The sequence below is a fragment of the Rhamphochromis longiceps genome, linkage group LG23 (assembly GCF_057381845.1).
Source record: "Rhamphochromis longiceps isolate RC_006_pf linkage group LG23, R_longiceps_female_GT1.1, whole genome shotgun sequence".
NCBI classification, from domain to species: Eukaryota; Metazoa; Chordata; class Actinopteri; order Cichliformes; family Cichlidae; genus Rhamphochromis; species Rhamphochromis longiceps.
In genome coordinates this window covers 9866480-9884717 of record NC_140578.1, presented here as the reverse complement: position 1 = coordinate 9884717, position 18238 = coordinate 9866480, and the positions used below count along the sequence as shown (strand labels likewise).

Sequence of the window (18238 nt, the reverse complement as noted above, 5' to 3'; positions counted from 1 at the left end):
AAAACACTCGTGGTCGTCTCACTTCAAACTCACCGTCCATCCATCCATCCATCTTCATCCGCTTTGTCCGGGGCCGGGTCGCGGGGGCAGCAGCCTAAGCAAAGAGGCCCAGACCTCCCTCTCCCCAGCCACCTCCTCCAGCTTATCCGGGGGAATACCAAGGCGTTCCCAGGCCAGCCGAGAGATATAATCTCTCCAGCGTGTCCTGGGTCTGCCCCGGGGCCTCCTCCCGGTGGGACATGCCTGGAACACCTCACCCAGGAGGCGCCCAGGGGGCATCCTTGTCAGATGCCCGAACCACCTCAGCTGGCTCCTTTCGATGTGGAGCAGCAGCTGCTCTACTCTGAGCCCCTCCCGGATGGCCGAACCTCTCACCCTATCTCTAAGGGAGAGGCCAGCCACCCTTCGGAGGAAGCTCATTTCTGCCGCTTGTATCCGCGATCTCGTTCTTTCGGTCACTACCCACAGCTCGTGGCCATAGGTGAGGGTAGGGACGTAGATCGACCGGTAAATTGAGAGCTTCGCTTTTACACTCAGCTCCCTCTTCACCACGACGGACCGGTGCAGCGTCCGCATTACTGCAGCTGCAGCCCCAATCCGTCTGTCGATCTCCGGCTCCCTTCTCCCATCACTCGCGAACAAGACCCCGAGCAGCGGGAATGAGGATCAGCACCTCCAAATCTGAGGCCATGGTTCTCAGCCGGAAAAGGGTGGAGTGCCCACTCCGGGTCGGGGATGAGTTCCTGCCACAAGTGGAGGAGTTCAAGTATCTCAAACTCACCGTGTGACCGCAAATTTTGTGTGTGTGAGTGTGAAACTGATGGTGTCAGACCGGGCATGGTTAGAGGTGAGAAATGGTCGAGTTTAGTCGCCTGCTGTGTGAACACCAGGCTCCAAGTAAGACCTGGGCCTCTGTGTGAGATCTTATGCGGTGTAGCTTATATCCCCTGTTAGTGTTTTTCCTGCATCTTCATATTATTGTTGTTCCAGGATCACCATTGCAACTGACCAATTACAATGTGATGTCATAATTTGGAGGTAAAAGTCAAAAACCCCTTTGTTTATATAAAACTGTAAAAATTTCTTCAATAAATGGTAAGTGTTTCAAGTGTTTTTTTAATTTTAGTTTTATTTTTAGTTTAAAAAAAATTCCTATGTGTGGGACTAATAAAGGTTTATCTTCACTTAATTAATTCATACAATATAATAAATATATTGTCAAGTTAGGTTTCATGTTAGCCAAATTTTGCTAGTGATAGTTTTTAAGAGCATTTGCTAACTTCCTGGCTAATGATAACTGAAGGTTCAAGTTGTTCTTGCCCAACTTGGCTGAAAATTTAACTGGTCCTTGACCAACATTATTATAATGATGCAGGATGCTAATCTCCAGTATGAGCCCTATATGCTGAACCAAAGGGATGCTTCAGAAATGTTTTAGTCCCTCAGGATGTCCTGTTTGCACTCTCCTTGCTCTACGTGTGATTGGAGACCAGCTGAAGATCCTGACACTGACAGCAGAACCATGACAAAATAATCTAACCTTACGGTCTCACCTTGGCATCATGGATCCCTGAGACCTCCTCAAAGCTCTTCTCTCCCACCATGACAGCAGCAAGGTTGGCGGTGTAGCTGGACAGCACCAGCAGACAGAAGATGGCCCACAAGTTCATCAGGAAGCGGCCTGTCCAGCACTTTGGGGTCTTAGAGGAGACGGTGCGCCCGAACAGGATGGCGTAGCACAGGTTGAGAGCCGATGAGTAAGAGAATACCCTCACCCGGTTGCGCCCATGAGGTGTCATCCCATAAGGACTCTTCCACTCGTAGAGCGTGAGGAAAAGTGCAGTGATGTGCAGCGCCAGGAAGATGCCCACCCACATGGACCAGTGCAGGGGCCACATGAAGGCCCCGATGGGGGCTGCTGTGTCCTTACTGCGCACCAGGATGCCCAGGCTGGTGGAGAAGAAGGGCGAAGTGAAGTCGATCACCCGGCTACGGGCAGAATTTATGCTAAATGAGGTGACAGCCATGTCTGCCAGACCATTCAGGAGATCTCCCACCAGCCCGGTCCAGCGCCGTCCCTTCCAAGCTCCATACTTTCCGTCTCCGACGATGTAAAGGTCAAACTCAAAGCCTAGGTCCTCAGCCAGCTTCTCCAGCAGGTCTATACAATAGCCATAGCAGCACTTGGTGTAGTCTCTGGGCAGCGAGCTGCTGTTCCCAACTGCCACTTCCCTGAAGTATCTCTCCAGGGTCTCTGAGCTGTTAGCGGCAGCATCCAGGCAGAATTGACCAGCCGGGCAGCTGCCCTCGTCGTCCACGTCCCGCGTGAACACGAAGGGATGTTCCACCAGGGTTACCACCCGGACCCGACTCCCTGCCACCGGCAACCCTGCTCTCCACCGGCCCCTGGTCCTCCCACCCATCCCATCCATCCTGTGGTGAGGCTTGGGTCCTTGCCACACTTGCTGGTCCTCCACCTGGAGCGAGCCATCCTCCCAGCTGCCTACTGTCACCCAGGTGGGTTGACCCAGTGCGTCCCGCCGCAGACTCCAGATATGGAATCGTTGCAGAGTAATAACCTCAGACCAATTCTGGTGGACTCGGACGGGACCGGTGAGTCCAGAGAAAGATGTGTTTGACAAAAACCTGCAGCAGAAAAAAAAAAGCGGGTTGCATGTGAGTGGGGGCAGGGCTTGTGAGCAGTGCTATTGGATCATTGTCTACTGAATTATCAGTTTTTAACTGAGAGCAGAAGAAAATGGATCACAAAATTATCAGTCAATAGGCTAATAAATAAATATGATGTATACTTTTCAAACATGGTCTCTTAATAAAAAATTACTTTCCCACCGGGATCAACGCTTGACCCCGTCTAACTTTAACCATAAAAACTAAATTTTTAATACACAGATGACCCTGATGTGTTTCCAGCTCTGATTGGTCAATATGATCGCAGACGCTATGTTTCCACCGATCATGAAGAAGTTTTTTGGTTCTACAGATAATGTAACTCATGAATCGCTGTATGGTAGGCAGGAGATTGGACCCGAAATGCAGGACTCTTAACCAGAGACGGGCAGTAACGCGTTACTGTAATCCGATTACTTTTTCAAGTAATGAGTAAAGTAAGGGATTACTATTGCAAAAAAAGTAATTAGATTACTCTTACTTTCCTGTTAGCACGCTGCGTTACTGCGTTACTAAAACCGTGACTTTTTTGCAAGAGTGTCTCATGACAATGACGTACGCAAGTGCGACGTTCGTGGCAACAGCTGTGTGCAGATCAACAATGGATAATATGACGTGTGCGGGAGAGAGTACGACCGTGCAGCATTTAAAGCGTGGAAGTACTGACCTTACTTTGAGTTCGATTCCGTAAAAAGTGACAAAAACATTAGCGTCCGCTGTTCACTGCCTGGGAAGAAAACTTCTTTTTACAGCGAAAAAAACCCCCTAAACTTCCGAGCAAGCACCGAGAGTAGGCTGCCACAGAATGGGAAATTCACAGAGAAACTCCCAGATCCTTCCACTGACCGCTGCGACACATCTGCACCAGGGCAAACCTCCCTCCGCCTGCCCCTCTCCTGCTATACAGGTGAAAATAGAGCAACAGGACAGCTGAGTCTTTGATTTTATTTATTTTCTGTTGTGTTTTACTTGCATCTATTTGAAAGACTGAGTGTAAACACAAAAAAATATTTTATTTTATGTGCTGGAATGTGCAGAAAATAGGTTTAAATGTTAAACAAATTTCTTCCAGTCAGAGAATATTTCATATAATTAAATATAGGCTTGATGCATAAAGTTAAAAGATTAAAACTAATAAAACCAGTTTTAAAAAGAGACTTTTTCATTTGATTACATTTTATATGATGGATTATGCAGAAAAAGTAGAATTGGGATGAAAGGTCTATCACTTTATTACCTATTCATGTTGTAAATCATGTTTTTAAAAAGTAACTAATTACTTAAAACAAGTAATCAGTAAAGTAACGGGATTACTTTGTTGGGTAAGTAATTAGTTACTGATTACTTTTTTCAAGTAACTTGACCAACACTGCTCTCAACACACCTGGGTGAACTCAAAATGCAGCTTTATTGCTGACTCAAGGGAAAATGATACAAAACTATACTGGGAAAATATAAATTAAACGCACAGAGAGGCACACAAGGGAACGGACAGCATGAGGGACTGAGGGAGACTCTGACATAAATACACAGAAAACTAACAAGGAACGTAGGAGCACACAGGGAACACAGCTGACACGAATCGTGATAATAATGAGACAGGGGAAGAGCAAACACAACATGATGGACACAGACAGAGACTATCAAAGTAAAACAGGAAATACACAGAGATGTAGACCGGAGAGGGAGAGAGAACATGAGGAGCATGACAGGCTGGGGAAAACATGATGGCACAAGAACTCACACAACCATATAAATGCAGACACCCAGGTGGAGAAACAGAAGGCAACAACACAGGGGGAATACTGAACAGAATAACGTAGGAAACCTAGAATAATCCTTAACACAATGCAGAAAATGACAAAAAGCACAGGAAACTTAAACCGCTGGGCCAAAATGACCCAGAACCATGACAATAACGTGATGTTTGTGTCAGAGATGGTTTTTAATTTGTAAATTGTCCTGTGTTTATTCTCATGTCTTTGGGGCATTTAAGTTTTCTGTGAAAGCTGTAAAAGGTTAAGTTAATGTGGAGTTTCATTGACAGAGCTCTCTGTGACAGATGTGAGCAGATATGCAGTCTTGAAGTCTTTAACCTTAAACAACCTGAACAAAGTTTAAGTGTTCTTAGATCCTCATGTTTGATGATTCTAACATTAAATGTTTCACTTCACATTTTACCTTTTCTTCTCCTGCAGCCGATAATCTGTCTGCTCTGGTTTTATCTCAGTCAAGTATAATTTAATTTACTGTGAATGTGTTTGATCTGCCTTTGTGAGGAATCCCGGTGCAGCAGCTAAACCTTTTATCCTTCTAAAACTTGCAGCTCTGTTTCATGTACACCACAGTATTTGATGCAGCTTTCAGAGTTTCCTGCAGCTCGTGTGCAACTGTTGGTTTTGGTATTTGACAAATTTTCGCTTTCACACCTTTTAGGAACTGATATTCTCATAGTAGAGTCAGTGTCTGTTTTTACTTTTTTTGTTCTATAATTTAAAAAAGTATTCATTTCATTTTTGCACACCAACTCTTGTGGTCATAAACTGTAAAATTATCTGTGTTCACATGTTTATAACTGAAAACTAAGGCAGACTGATGATATGTTTAACATGTTAACCTGTTTTAATGCAGGATTCACTTAAAGAACTGATTTCTCTGACTCAGTCAAATATGAGGAATCCAGTTTATCAGATTCTGCATCTAAACTTTGGACATCTAAAGAAAGACTGAAGATCTCATATTATTGTGTCCTGTGAAGAAGTAACAGATAAAGTTAATCTGAACAGAAAACACATCTTTAAACATGTCCAGATGTTTAACATAAAAGCTAATCATTCACTTCTTGACCCCACAAACAGCTGCCTTCATGATGCTGACAGAGGAGAAACAGCATCTCCATCTCACGTTCAATGTTAGAATAAAACTCCAGCAGACAAAGGGAAATGATCAGACAACTGAACCCAGAGCTGCTTCTGCTGGCTTTGAATCTAGGAGGACACCATTAGAAGATTGAACAAACATTAATGAAGCTCAGCTTTTAAATAAGAAAAAAATAACATAAAAGTGCCCAATCATCCAGGTAAGAAAATCCCAAAAAAGTTGATGTTGTTCATCTGGACGTAGTGTTTTCAGCAGGAGAAACGATTCATCATCATCCAAGTGGCTTCTTCAGTCTCGGCTGACTACAGGTGTGCCCAACCTTATAAATAGTACATTTATGTTATGACTGTAACTAGCCCACTGAATGACATGTCATAACCACTGATCAGCAACCACTGATCAAAGACCATGAGTACCATTCACAGAGAGTTAGGAAATGGCTGCAATCACAGCATTGTAAGAGGGTGATTGATTCCAGTCAACTGAGTTTTTTTTCTTACCCCTCCCAGTTCAAATGCATCAGACTTCCTATCTGTGGAAGGCTGTTTACCTCAGCTGCCAATACTGGATGAGAAGCATTTGCCTTGATTTACTTTTTTTTTTGCCTGTCCAGCTCAGCACTGTAGCAATCAGAATTATTGTCTCAAGGCCAAATAAAATGCCCAACGGATTTATTTTTCCAAGTGGATCATTATTGGTCCACTAGATCTTTATTATTATTATTATTATTATTATTATTATTATTATTATTATTATTATTATTATTATTAATTTTCTTTTATTTATTTATTTATTTTTGCTTTTAGGTTTTGACAAACACATGATTGAGGGATAGGAAAGGGAAAGACGTAGACTTAGAGAAGTTCAAGAAAAGGAGAGGGGAAAGAAAAACAGAGGGGAAGAGGGACAATGAGAAAAGACATTAAGAAGTCCACTGAATCACCTGCTGGAAGAAAAAAAAAGAAAGAAAACAAGCAAAAGAGAACAATGGAGACTACAGCAACAACCTAGATAAGACAAATATAAGTAATACTAAATAATAAATATTGAATGTTACTGAGCAGCACGCAAGACCGACAACGCACGGTATGCTTTGAAGCAGGAGCCAAGGAAGTTATAATGTGTGTCTGTGAACACGTCTGTGAGCACGCTTGTATTCAAAAGATTTCTCCATGTAACTATCTGATAGAGCAGGGGTGTCAAACTCAAATACACAGTGGGCCAAAATTAAAAACTGGAACAAGTTCGCAGGCTAACATTAATATTTATTGAAAAACAAATCTTCCTCCAGATTTAAGAATGAATCTCTTCTTATGGACTCAAACAAGTTTTTCTGAAAAACTGAATATGGAACAAGCAAAGTTTAATACTAAACAATATATATATTAGCTGTATAATACCAGTAGGCCAGCTCTAATAATAATTTGGTATGGCTTCGTATGTAGTTAGGCTGCGGGCCAAATATGGCCCGTGGGCCAGAGTTTGACACCTACTGTATGTGATAGAGAGTGTGGGGAGCCATAGCCCTGCCCCCCAGGACATGAAGTAGGCATGGAGGAGATCCAGGCCCCAGACATCTAGAGGCCCAAGGAGGACTACCGGAGGGGCAGCCGCACCATCCTCCTGGAAAGAGCTGAGGAGAGCCCCATACAGGGGGTCACCCAGCAGCTGCGGTGCAGAAGCTACAGGTGACTGCGGTGACGTGTCCGCGGGCTCTGCCGGCAGCCAGTTGCACCAGAGTGGGCAGAGCCCCGGGCCCAAAGGCCCGAGGTCAGAGAGCCCCCCACCCTCCGGAAGGAGACCGACCGAGCCACGTGCACCAGGCCCCGTCAAGCAGCCACCAGGAGTGAGTCAGTGCATACCTGAGCACCCAAACACCAAGAACCACCAATACACCGATGGCTGAAGGCATCAGCCACCAGCAGGGAATGTGGTGGGGGGAGATAGGCCCCCGCACCTGGGGGCCTGAGATGTTCCCAGAGACGTGGAGTCTAAGACCCGACCTGACACATAGACATAGACAAACAGGCACACACAGACACAAACATGCATTCCTGCCCTCATGCACACATATACCAATAGTCAGCACTCGCCCAACATGGAGACAAAAGAAATGAACACTGTATACCTTGATTTACTCTTGATCAAACTCTTGATTAAACAAAAGGAGTCCGATATGAGTCAGAAATGAACTTGTTTATCGACATTTTCGTATGCAGCCCTGACTTCATTTCAGGAGATGAAGCTTAATGTGAGGAGGAAGAGGATGAGATTTTACTAAGGTTACTATGTTACTTGAAAAAATTTATTTGTAACTAATTTCTGATTAATTCTCCATTTTCAAAAGTAATTAGTTACTTAGTTACTTTTTAAAAACATGATTTACAACCTGAATAGGTAATAAAGTGATAGACCTTTCAGCCCAATTCTACTTTTTCTGCATAATCCATCATATAAAATGTAATCAAATGAAAAAGTCTCTTTTTAAAACTGGATTTATTAGTTTTAATTTTTTAACTTTATGCACATTGCATCAAGCAAAAATTAAATTCTATGCCACAGTTTTTGACTTAAAGAAATTTGTTTAACATTTAAACCTATTTTCTGCACATTCCAGCACATAAAATAAAATATTTTTTTGTGTTTACACTCAGTCTTTCAAATAGATGCAAGTAAAACACAACAGAAAATAAATCAAATCAAAGACTCAGCAGCACTGAGTCCTGTCGCCTTTTTTTTCACCTGTTTAGCAGGAGTGGAGCAGGCGGAGGTTTGCCCGGTGCCACAGCGGTCATGTCAGTGGGAGGATCCGGGGGTTTCACATTCCCATGGCAGCGTGCTAGGTACTTGCTCAGAAGTTTAGGGGTTTTTTTTCACTGTAAAAAGAAGTTTTCTTCCCACGCAGTGAACAGCGGACGCTAATGTTTTTGTCACTTTTTACAGAATCGAACTCAAAGTAAGGTCAGTACTTCCACGCTTTAAACGCTGCATGGTGATACTCTGTCCCGCACTCTATATATTATCCATTGTTGATCTGCACACGTCTGTTACCACAAGCGGTGCACATGCTTACGTCATTATCATGAGACACTCTCACAAACAAAATCACAGTTTGTGGTAGGGCTGCTCGATTATGGCAAAAATGATAATCACGATTATTTTCACTGAAATTGAGATCTCGATTATTTGACGATATTTATTTAACAATAACAATGTATTGAATAATGACTTTAAAGATTGTCAAAAAATAATATAAAATAGTGTGCAAATACTGATAACAGTGCAAATGTTTGCAATATAAAAAATAAATGAAAAATGTAAACATCTATGTTTAGTAAACTTTGCTACGGTGTTGCTCTGTGGTGCAGCTACAACACCGTAGCAAAGTTTACACACTATGTCTACTTGATCCACGTCTGACTCCGTGAACCATAATGTTTCCACACCACTGAAGTTTTTTTTTTACCTCTCTTTTCAACCAACGGCAGTCACTCTCCTCTCCAAATAACTTCTGCTTAGCTTTCCGAGCTTCCCTCGGGTCCTCTTAATCAGCGGTCCCCAACCCCCGGGCCTCGGACCGGTACCGGTCCGTGAGTCGTTTGGTACCGGGCCACAAAAGTTGAGGCTCAGGTGTGAAATGTATAGTTTTCAGGGTTTTTATCGGTTTTCAGCGTTATTTTGTTATCGTTTTTATCGTTTACTCGGTTTTCCTTGGTCTTTTCACGTGTGTTATGAATAAATTTTATTTTTTTCGGTACCGGTACTAGTTTTATTTTGTTGTATTTATCCGCGACACCTTAAAGGCCGGTCCATGAAAATATTGTCGGGCATAAACCGGTCCGTGGCGCAAAAAAGGTTGGAGACCGCTGCTCTTAATTGTTGTGACACGTGTTCGAAATGCAGGGAGGTGCGCTCGATTTGCCACACGGAGCAGCGCAAGAGTAAAGCACGAGGGAGGGGCTAATAATCGGCTCAGTCATTTTTAATGATCGTTGAAAGCCCAGATCGTAATCGAGATTAAAATTCGATTAATTGAGCAGTCCTAGTTTGTGGGGCAACCGTGGTTCAGGGGGTTGGGAAGCTCATCTGTAACCGGAGGGTTGCCGGTTCGATCCCCCTGCTCTCTCTGTCCTGGTTGTTGTGTCCTTGGGCAAGACACTTTACCCTACCGCCTACTGGTGTTGGCCAGAGGGGCCGATGACGCGATATGGCAGCCTCGCTTCTGTCAGTCTGTCCCAGGGCAGCTGTGGCTACAACTGCAGCTTTCCTCCACCAGTGTGTGAGAGTGAATGAATAGTGGCATTGTAAAGCTCAACCGGTTTTTAACATGAAGCGCAAGGATCCGATCCCCCCTGTGGTGCGTCATAAAACTAAGGCACTGTGTGTGTGTATGTGTGTCTTCCTGCTGATCACAAAGTGTCATCTTTCCTCACCCTGTATATGGTGTAATCCCTTTAACGGTCCACCATACACAGGCATAGGTGAGGCCATAAAGGGGAGGAAGTTTACTAAATAAGAAAACAGAACCTTCACATAGGATGTGTCTGCAGTTAAACACTATAGCCTCCCCCACCATTCTACATGTGGGGGAGGAGACCAGAAGAATATCTAAACATACAGTTTGAAACAAGGTTTACAAATTTAAGTACAATATAGACAACTATTATCAAAATCAACCTAACAACTACCTCTGGTTGTCTCGTTCCTTCATATTTTTGTTTCTTTCTCCTTCGATGATAGCACAGGTATGATGCTTTATATCTTGAGTCTGAAGGCGCAGAAAGTAATTTAAATGTTCCTCATTCACACATGAACGCATGTAATTTCTCCTCTCCTCCGCCTTTGGCTTAGTATGTATGTGGCCGGTCTCTTGTCACCTATGTGCAAAACCATTAGGCAGACGGAAGATGTCCTTCCCAGCCAAGGATTCAAATATGGTGGAACATGGCGGATTTCGCAAACTGGCAACTGCTCGTGTGCATATTTAATAGATTAATCATAAGTCTATGTGTTAGGTTACTGATAGCTAAACTTATCAGTTTTTTGGAAGTTACACATTAATCTATTTAATAGAGAAATACTTTACTCATAAATATATCTTAAAGAATGTCTGACTGCACCTTCAAAGTCTCTCAGAGTAATGAGAAATGCTGGCACCACTTTGGATCTCATGTTCAGAAACACACCTTTGGTTAATGGCAGCAACTGGTTCAAATACATCAATGATCCCCATGAAAGAAACATTTTGGTTTCCATCAACACATTATTCTTCTGAGGCTGCTGGAGGTTAGAGAGTGTGAACTGTAATAAACTTCCTCATAAATAACAGCTAGATCCAACATGTTTATTTCCAACACACGTACTGTATATATGAATATAAGGCAGTATTAATATAAACTCCTCCTGCCTGCAGGTGTGGATGGTGTAATCAAATTCACCTGGTTTTTCCATCAAACAGTTGCTGGAGCTGAATCTCAGTGCTGACAGTAAAGCTGAAATAACTCATTAAATCTACCATAAACATTAATTGCTGCACTACTTTCTAATTATGAGAAGAATTCATGTTTAATTCTGAGAACAGAGTGATGTATCCGTTCCTTTCAGTCAGAGCAGCTTCAAACATGAGACACACAGAAGGGTGACACTGGTCTGTCGATGAGAGCTGTGTTTTATCTCAAATGCTGAATCTGGGACGATCTTCGGCTGCATTCGAGCCTCTCTGTACAGTCTGCATATTGACGCCTACCTCTGCAGAGGCTTTAATCCTGTTACAGTTTCCTTCTTATCGGCTCTGCCTCCAAACGAGCTCAGCTGCTGTGTTTGTGACAGCCTCCTTTGTTTCAGCAGTGCTTGCTTCATAGTTCAGTCACGTTCCAGAAGGTTAAAGGTAATTTATCACCAATAATTGATAAATAGGGGTCCAGGAGTCCAATGGGGCTTTTAATAAGATTGTAATTCCTCTGTAATTAATGGAATTTGAATGCATTTCAATGCAATTGATGGAACTTCAATGCAATTGCATTTTACAGTACAGTAGAGACAAACTATACTGTAGTTAATTTTAAGTACTGCATAATTTCTTGGTTATTTTGGAGAAAAACAATATTTCCCCATCTTGCATCTTAAGCACACTTTGCTTTTCAGGGCTTGGGTCGTATTATAAAGTGTTACTCAATGTTTTTTAATTAACTTGATAATTAAATAAAATTATTTTGTCTCCGTAAGGGAAACTTCTAAACCATCAGCATGGCAGACTGAGGCACAGACTGATGAAAAATGATTTCTTCTGTGCTTTTTTTGAAACAGATTTACATAAAACTGTATTAAGTATGAAGAGTCAAAGCTCTAAATGATCAGGCCTGCTCCATGTGACTACCTTACTGTAAGTCTTCAGCTTCAGGTGTGCTCTAAGATGAAGTCCACCTGGTCCTCCCTGTGAATCCACAGCTCTAAGAACACTGGGAGAGTAAAATCTTTTCTTTGGGTTGTGATGTTTTTTGTCCTTGCTTAAATAGCTATGAAAACATCAAATCGAGAAAGGTGAAACCAATTCTGTGATGATATCTAAACTGAGAGACTAAAGTGTCCTCTTACCTGGACAGGTACTGTCCTGAGGTCAGCAGCTCGTGCTTGTTGGGTTTGTCGTAGCAGTTCATCGTGTTCTGGATCAGAGCCAGGTCTGGCCTCACCGCAGTCGCCGCAGCAACAGCCCTGGTGATGAGCTGCAGGGCGTCTCTAACGTAGTAGTCAAGCGGTTTCCGTTCCACCTCACCGTAGGCCAGTAGGCCAAGCGGCAGCCCGATGGTGTGCAGCACGTCGGGGCTGAGCGGCTGACCCAGCACCCAGTGTACCATGGGTAACGTCAGGCCCAGGTCCTGGGCGCTGCGCAGCACAGCCGCTGCGCACTGCGGGTCGGCCCCGAACAGCAGCACTGAGGCTGGTGAGGCTTGGTTCTGCCGGAAGTGTCGAGACAGGAAGTCGTGGATCTGTGTGTCATCGTGAGCCAACTGCGTCAGGTTCAGCAGGGCTCGCAGGTGCCAGGTGACCCTCCTGCCGCCCTCCCACGATGCACTGCTGTGATGGTCTAGGAGCTGCAGAAGACCCCGAGCCTCCTCCCAGCCCCGACACAGCACGGCGGTCCCCTCCCGCCAACCGGACCGCTGCAGAACAGTCAGCAGCAAATCAGACAGACCGGACTCTGGAACACCCGTCACCATCTGCAGGTGGAACTGGTTCTGGAGGAGAACAGTTTTAGAAAGGAGAATATCAATCAGATCAGTCAGTCCTGTTCGTGTCTGGAAGTTAAATCTGTTACTAAAGAGCAACGCTCCACAAACCCACACAAAACCACCAAGAAACAGCTTCCTGTTTCAAACCATCAGAGGAGAACATCAAAGAACAGACTCTGGTTTACATGTTCAGTTGGTCTTGGAAAAAAAAATCTGATATGCTTTTATTTCTGAAGTGTGAACAGATTGTTAGTGACATGAAAACTGTGAACCGATTCCTACGAAGTCCTCACAAAAGTTTATACATGACACACAAAACATACAGCAGAACATACATTCATTTAAAACAGCTTCCTGTGGGTTGAAGCAAACTAACGGAGGAGGGCACCTGTGCTGCTCATTTCCAGCTCCACCTTTTGATTCCTCTGTGGCCACTTCACATGTTTCCACAAGACCCGAGTGTTACTTCAGCGTGTGCGTTTGTTTTTGTTGTTTACACCACATTGCCGGGTGTTCACACTGTAACATGAAGACCTCCCTGCAGGTGTGTTCAGGTATGATAATCAGTCCTGCTGTGACCTTTGAGCCAGGCACTCACCTCAAAGCTGCTGATGTCTCAGCTCAGGTGCGGCTGCAGGTGATCAGTTTATCACCTGCAGCCGCTGATGCTTGAAACCATCAGACAGCTGGAGGCAGATCAAAGAGATGCTGCACTCTCTGTTGCTACGGTGATGCAGGACACGTCCTCTGTCCGTCACTGTGACGATGCACTGACAGGCGGAGCTTTAAGGATTTGAAGTGTCAGACCTGCGAGAACAGAAACGTTGGATTGGCCGTCAGGTCGACACCTCGCTTTACTGCAGTTCACCTCCAAATACGCAGCAGCATGAGGTCACCTGAGGTCACCTGAAGTCAGGACAATGTTTGGTTTTGAACAGATAAGGTTTCTGGGTACACTGTGATGTCATTTCCTGTTTTTACTCTCAGCAGTTTCAAAGGACCACGAAGAGTTCATTTTAAGAATGTTTAAGTTTGAGGACTGTGGCCACGCACACAGTCACACGACGTCACAGATCAGAGACGATCCTCGCTTCAGAGCCATGAGATCACAGCAGAATAATTGGGTTAAATCTGAGTTGAGACACCTGAAATCAAGAGGAGGATGAAGAGGAGAAGGAGACAAAAGCAGTTTGCTCAGGAAGATGATGATGATGATGATGATGATGATGATGATGAAGAGCCCAGTGAATATGCAAGTTCCTGAGCTCCAGAAAGTTTTGTGCGGACTGCAGCATGAAACGTTTCCTGAGGAGAAACAAAAAAGCAGCTGATTTTACTCGTTTCACTCCCAGAATAAAAGCAGCCCTACAGGGTCTACCTGTCCTAGGGCATCATGGGAAATGCAGGAAATCACAGATGGAAGCAAAAGGGCCGTGACGCTTGAATTTTTAAAACATGAACTCGTAATCCTCGGAACAAAGGGTCATTTCCCGTTCCTGATGGGATCAAATTGTCAATCCTCTCAACTGCATCTGGAAACGTTTCTGTGTGTGTGTGTGTGTGTGTGTGTGTGTGTGTGTGTGTGTGTGTGTGTGTGTGTGTGTGTGTGTGTGTGTGTGTGTGTGTGTGTGAAACACACTGTGTAGTGTTTTTCGTGTTTGTGAGTCTGTGTGATGTTAATCGCAGCTGCACAGATTTAACCACTGGACCACTGGATGTGTGTGATGGAGGAACAATGAAACACACACACACTGATCTGCAGTGTGCGCACAAACAGGCTGTGATTTAAACTTAGATCACTCTGAGCAGAATGCTGCTCGCTTCTTCATTTCAGAGGTTGTCAGGATGTCAGATGTTCTTCCTTTCATGAACATTTTGTGATCTCAGTACAGAAACCACAATATGAGAAAGAACACTTAATAAAAACACTAAATATAAACGTCATCGCCTCTAACTCAGACATTTGTCCACGACATTCGCCTGGGATCAAACGTATCTGGGATAAACCTGGACCCGAGTTTTGATCTTCTGCTGAGCCTGCAGGTGCACCATGAAAAACTCATGAGACATCAACCACCAATGAGATCCTGACGCTGAGCTCCAGGTGCTAAATAAATGTATTCAAACACCTTAACACTGGCCGAGTGTGTTTCAGACTACGTCTACACTAATCCAGATAAAATTCAAAACAACGTTTTTGTCTAAAAACACTCCGCGTCCGCACTATAGTTTTCAGGGTTTTTTTGTTTCCGAACAGTTGTTCATCCACACTGAAACGACAGAAAACACTTACATTGCTGTATTGTGCATGCGTGAAACGTAAGACAATTCGGCCTGCCTCATTTCTGTCTGCGGTTTATTTACTTTCTGCCTCTTAGAAACGTTGCGGCAAAATGTCGAGGAAAAGAACCACGTTTTTTAAATGGACTGACAATAGGACTGTCAAAATTGAGACCAAACAAAACAACTGCTGTATAATGCTCTCCACTATCTTAGTTTAGTTGGTCACATGACTGCATCATATGACTAAAATGCATCATTGTTTTCGAAAAGCTCCAGGTTCACAGTCCACACTGTGACGCAAAAACCAAATGTATCCGCTTTGGAGAGCGTTTTCAAACACCTCCGTTTTCCATGACCAAAAACTCCATCTCAGGGTGGACTGAAGGTCAAAACTGAGAGAAAACGATACGTTTTCAAACGAAAACGTTTAGTGTGGACATATTCTCAGTGTTTCTGACTCACCTGGATACAAGTGGTATTTTTCAGCACGGAGCTGCAGCTCTCTGCAGCTTCTCCACCTTTCTCCAGGCAGTGCAGGTGCTGGTGAAGCTGAAGTGTTAACTCTGAGGTCTGTTTGTTATTTTGGAGCCGTCAGGCTGTCGGCTCCCTGCAGACTTAAATGAGGCCATCCCGGCATTTCTGACCAGCCGTTTGGATGATAACTTGTCATCCTACAGGAGAACTGCGAGAAGAACAAACCTACCCTCTCTGATTTACAGAGTGAAACCTGAGATCATCTCCTGACAGGAAACACAGATGAGACCTTAAACACACCATCAAACTCTGAGGAGTTTCTGTTTCGAAAGCTGAAGCTCACCAAAGAGTCGCTAAGACCAATGTGAATGTTTCATTATTCAACTGAGCGTTAACAGCAATGCGGAAGAAAAACTGTGACGTTTTAGGTGATGGAGATATGCAGCTGCTCCGAGTCTGAACAAAGTCAATCAATAAAACACAGAAATGAGATCAAAGCACACACTGAATAAAAGATGAAAACGAGGAGATAAAAAGACAGCAGAGATGAAAGATTCACAGCTGAAACACAAACTGAGTTCATTTACAGCCAAACATTAGAAACCCACATCTGACTGAAGCTAAACATAACAGATTCAACAAGAAGCATCCACCACAGCGACAAAGCAGGAAGCAGGACGGGTCGCTTTACAGAGGAGCTGCTGAGAGAGTCTCAGATCATTCTGCGTTTCACCGAGGAAGGCGTTATTGATTGTCATGTGCAGCAGAAAGAGGAGCATCATCAGCATAGAAATTAAACTTTGATGAGGAACACCCAGCCTGAACTTGGTCCTTTCAGAGAGGATGGGGGAAAAAAATCTTTCTAGCATTCTGAATTGACCCACTGCAACATCGAGAGCTGGCCAGAAGAGTGATGAAGCTCAGGACAGCCTTTTTTCCAGCCAGCCAAAGCAGAGTTTTAGCTTTGGGGGATAAAAGACATGTTTTTACACATGTCAGAAATACATTTTCAAGTACTTTATATTGTGCTTACACCTAACCCATAATCACACAGTTTAAACCAGGGTAAAAATGATGTGGTAGACTCAAAAGAACAACACAAATCAGTAGAGTGTCACAATGGGACACGCCGCTAAGGAAAAACGAGGTAAAAACTAAACTAAACCTACACTGGGAGCAGCTAAACGACTATGACATTTAGAACATGAAACAAGAATATGAAATTGAACAGGAACATGTGAAACATGAACGTAAAGAAAACTAAATCTGACGTGAGTATAAACTGTTTATACAGTTTAGGTTATAGGTTTATACTGTATTATATCAGTGTTGACACATCAGTACTTAGACGTGGAGCAGCATTGGCGCCTGTGTTTGGCTTTGCCGCCACTGCTACAGCTCATTGGAGGCGACAGTGTAGTTTTTCACTGTCGTCACTTGTTGTTTGCAATATAATTTTTGCTCTTTTGTATTCTGACTTTGCTTCTGCTGCTTTAATTTATGATCGGGATACACTGTTAAACATTAAAGACACAATGGAGAGCTACTGTGACAGCTGGGACAGCTACAGAAAAACGTTTCCTCCTCCTCTGGTGTGTTCCTCACCTGGTTGCGTGCTACTGTGAACAACCCGCGGCATTTCTACCCTCAAGAGACGAAAAAGAGGAACGAGGGCCGGCGTCCAGGTCCAACGTTCGCTCTATAATGAACAAATCATTTATTCTAAATGATTTTTTTTTATTAAAGAGTCTCTAGATTTTATGTGTCTGACTGAGACGTGGCAACAAAATAAGGATTATTTTGCTGTCCACTTAAATGAAATCTGCCCGTCTGGCTGTTCTCTCATTGGAACTCCGCGTCTTTTAGGACGTGGTGGAGGACTTGCTGCTGTTTACCAGGACAGACTCATATGCAAACTGATGACCTCGGGCTTCTTTTCTTCATTTGAGTCACAGATGATGAAGGTGGGTTCTCTGAAAACCTTTTACTGTATTTTAATCTATTGACCTCCTGGACCTGCTGGGGCCTTTCTAACTGAATTTAACGACCTTCTGACATTGATCATTAAACTGGAGAAGGTTGTAATATTGGGAGACTTAAACCTTCATATTGATGACACTTCCTGTAACACTGCTGATGAGCTCATCACTATCACTGAGTCTTTTAACTTTAAGCAGCATGTTTCCGGCCCCACACATACAAAGGGTCACACTCTTGATCGTGTTTTCTCCCTGGGTTTAAATATACATGATGTATGTGTGGAAGATGTCCATGTGAGTGACCATAGTTGTATATTCTTTAATTTGTCATTTTACGTGGATCCTTCACCTCCTAAATTGATGATCCAAAGGCGGATTATAAACCAGGATGCTGCTAGAAGGTTCTCTGCCATTTTTGTCCCTTGAATGGCTCAAAATGATATCGATTCACTTATTTTGTCTTTTAACAATCAATGTAAATCTATTTTAGATACGGTGGCACCTCTGAAACTAAATGTTGTCCATTCTTCAAATTTCTGTCCTTGGATAAATGAAAATATTTGAAATTTTAGGAGATATTGTCGCAGATTAGAATGTTTATGGAAGGCTTCCAAGCTTGAGGTCCATAAGGTACATCTCAAGGAATAAATTTTCTCACTTAACGACATGATAAAAAATGCCAGAACGGAATATTTTGCTAATCTA

The 18238-nt window shown here is 43.4% G+C and overlaps 1 protein-coding gene across 1 annotated transcript in view; it reads right to left on the bottom strand.

The window, feature by feature from the left end:
- The window catches only part of grin3bb (glutamate receptor, ionotropic, N-methyl-D-aspartate 3Bb), a 65564-nt gene that overhangs the window by 11416 nt on the left and 35910 nt on the right, over positions 1–18238 (bottom strand). Inside the window, exons 2-3 of the mRNA XM_085398124.1 lie at positions 12163–12803; positions 1554–2646 (exon numbers count right to left, since the gene is read on the bottom strand). Of these exons, the coding sequence (XP_085254250.1) occupies positions 1554–2646; positions 12163–12803 (1734 nt within the window). The remainder of the gene's footprint in view (positions 1–1553; positions 2647–12162; positions 12804–18238) is intronic.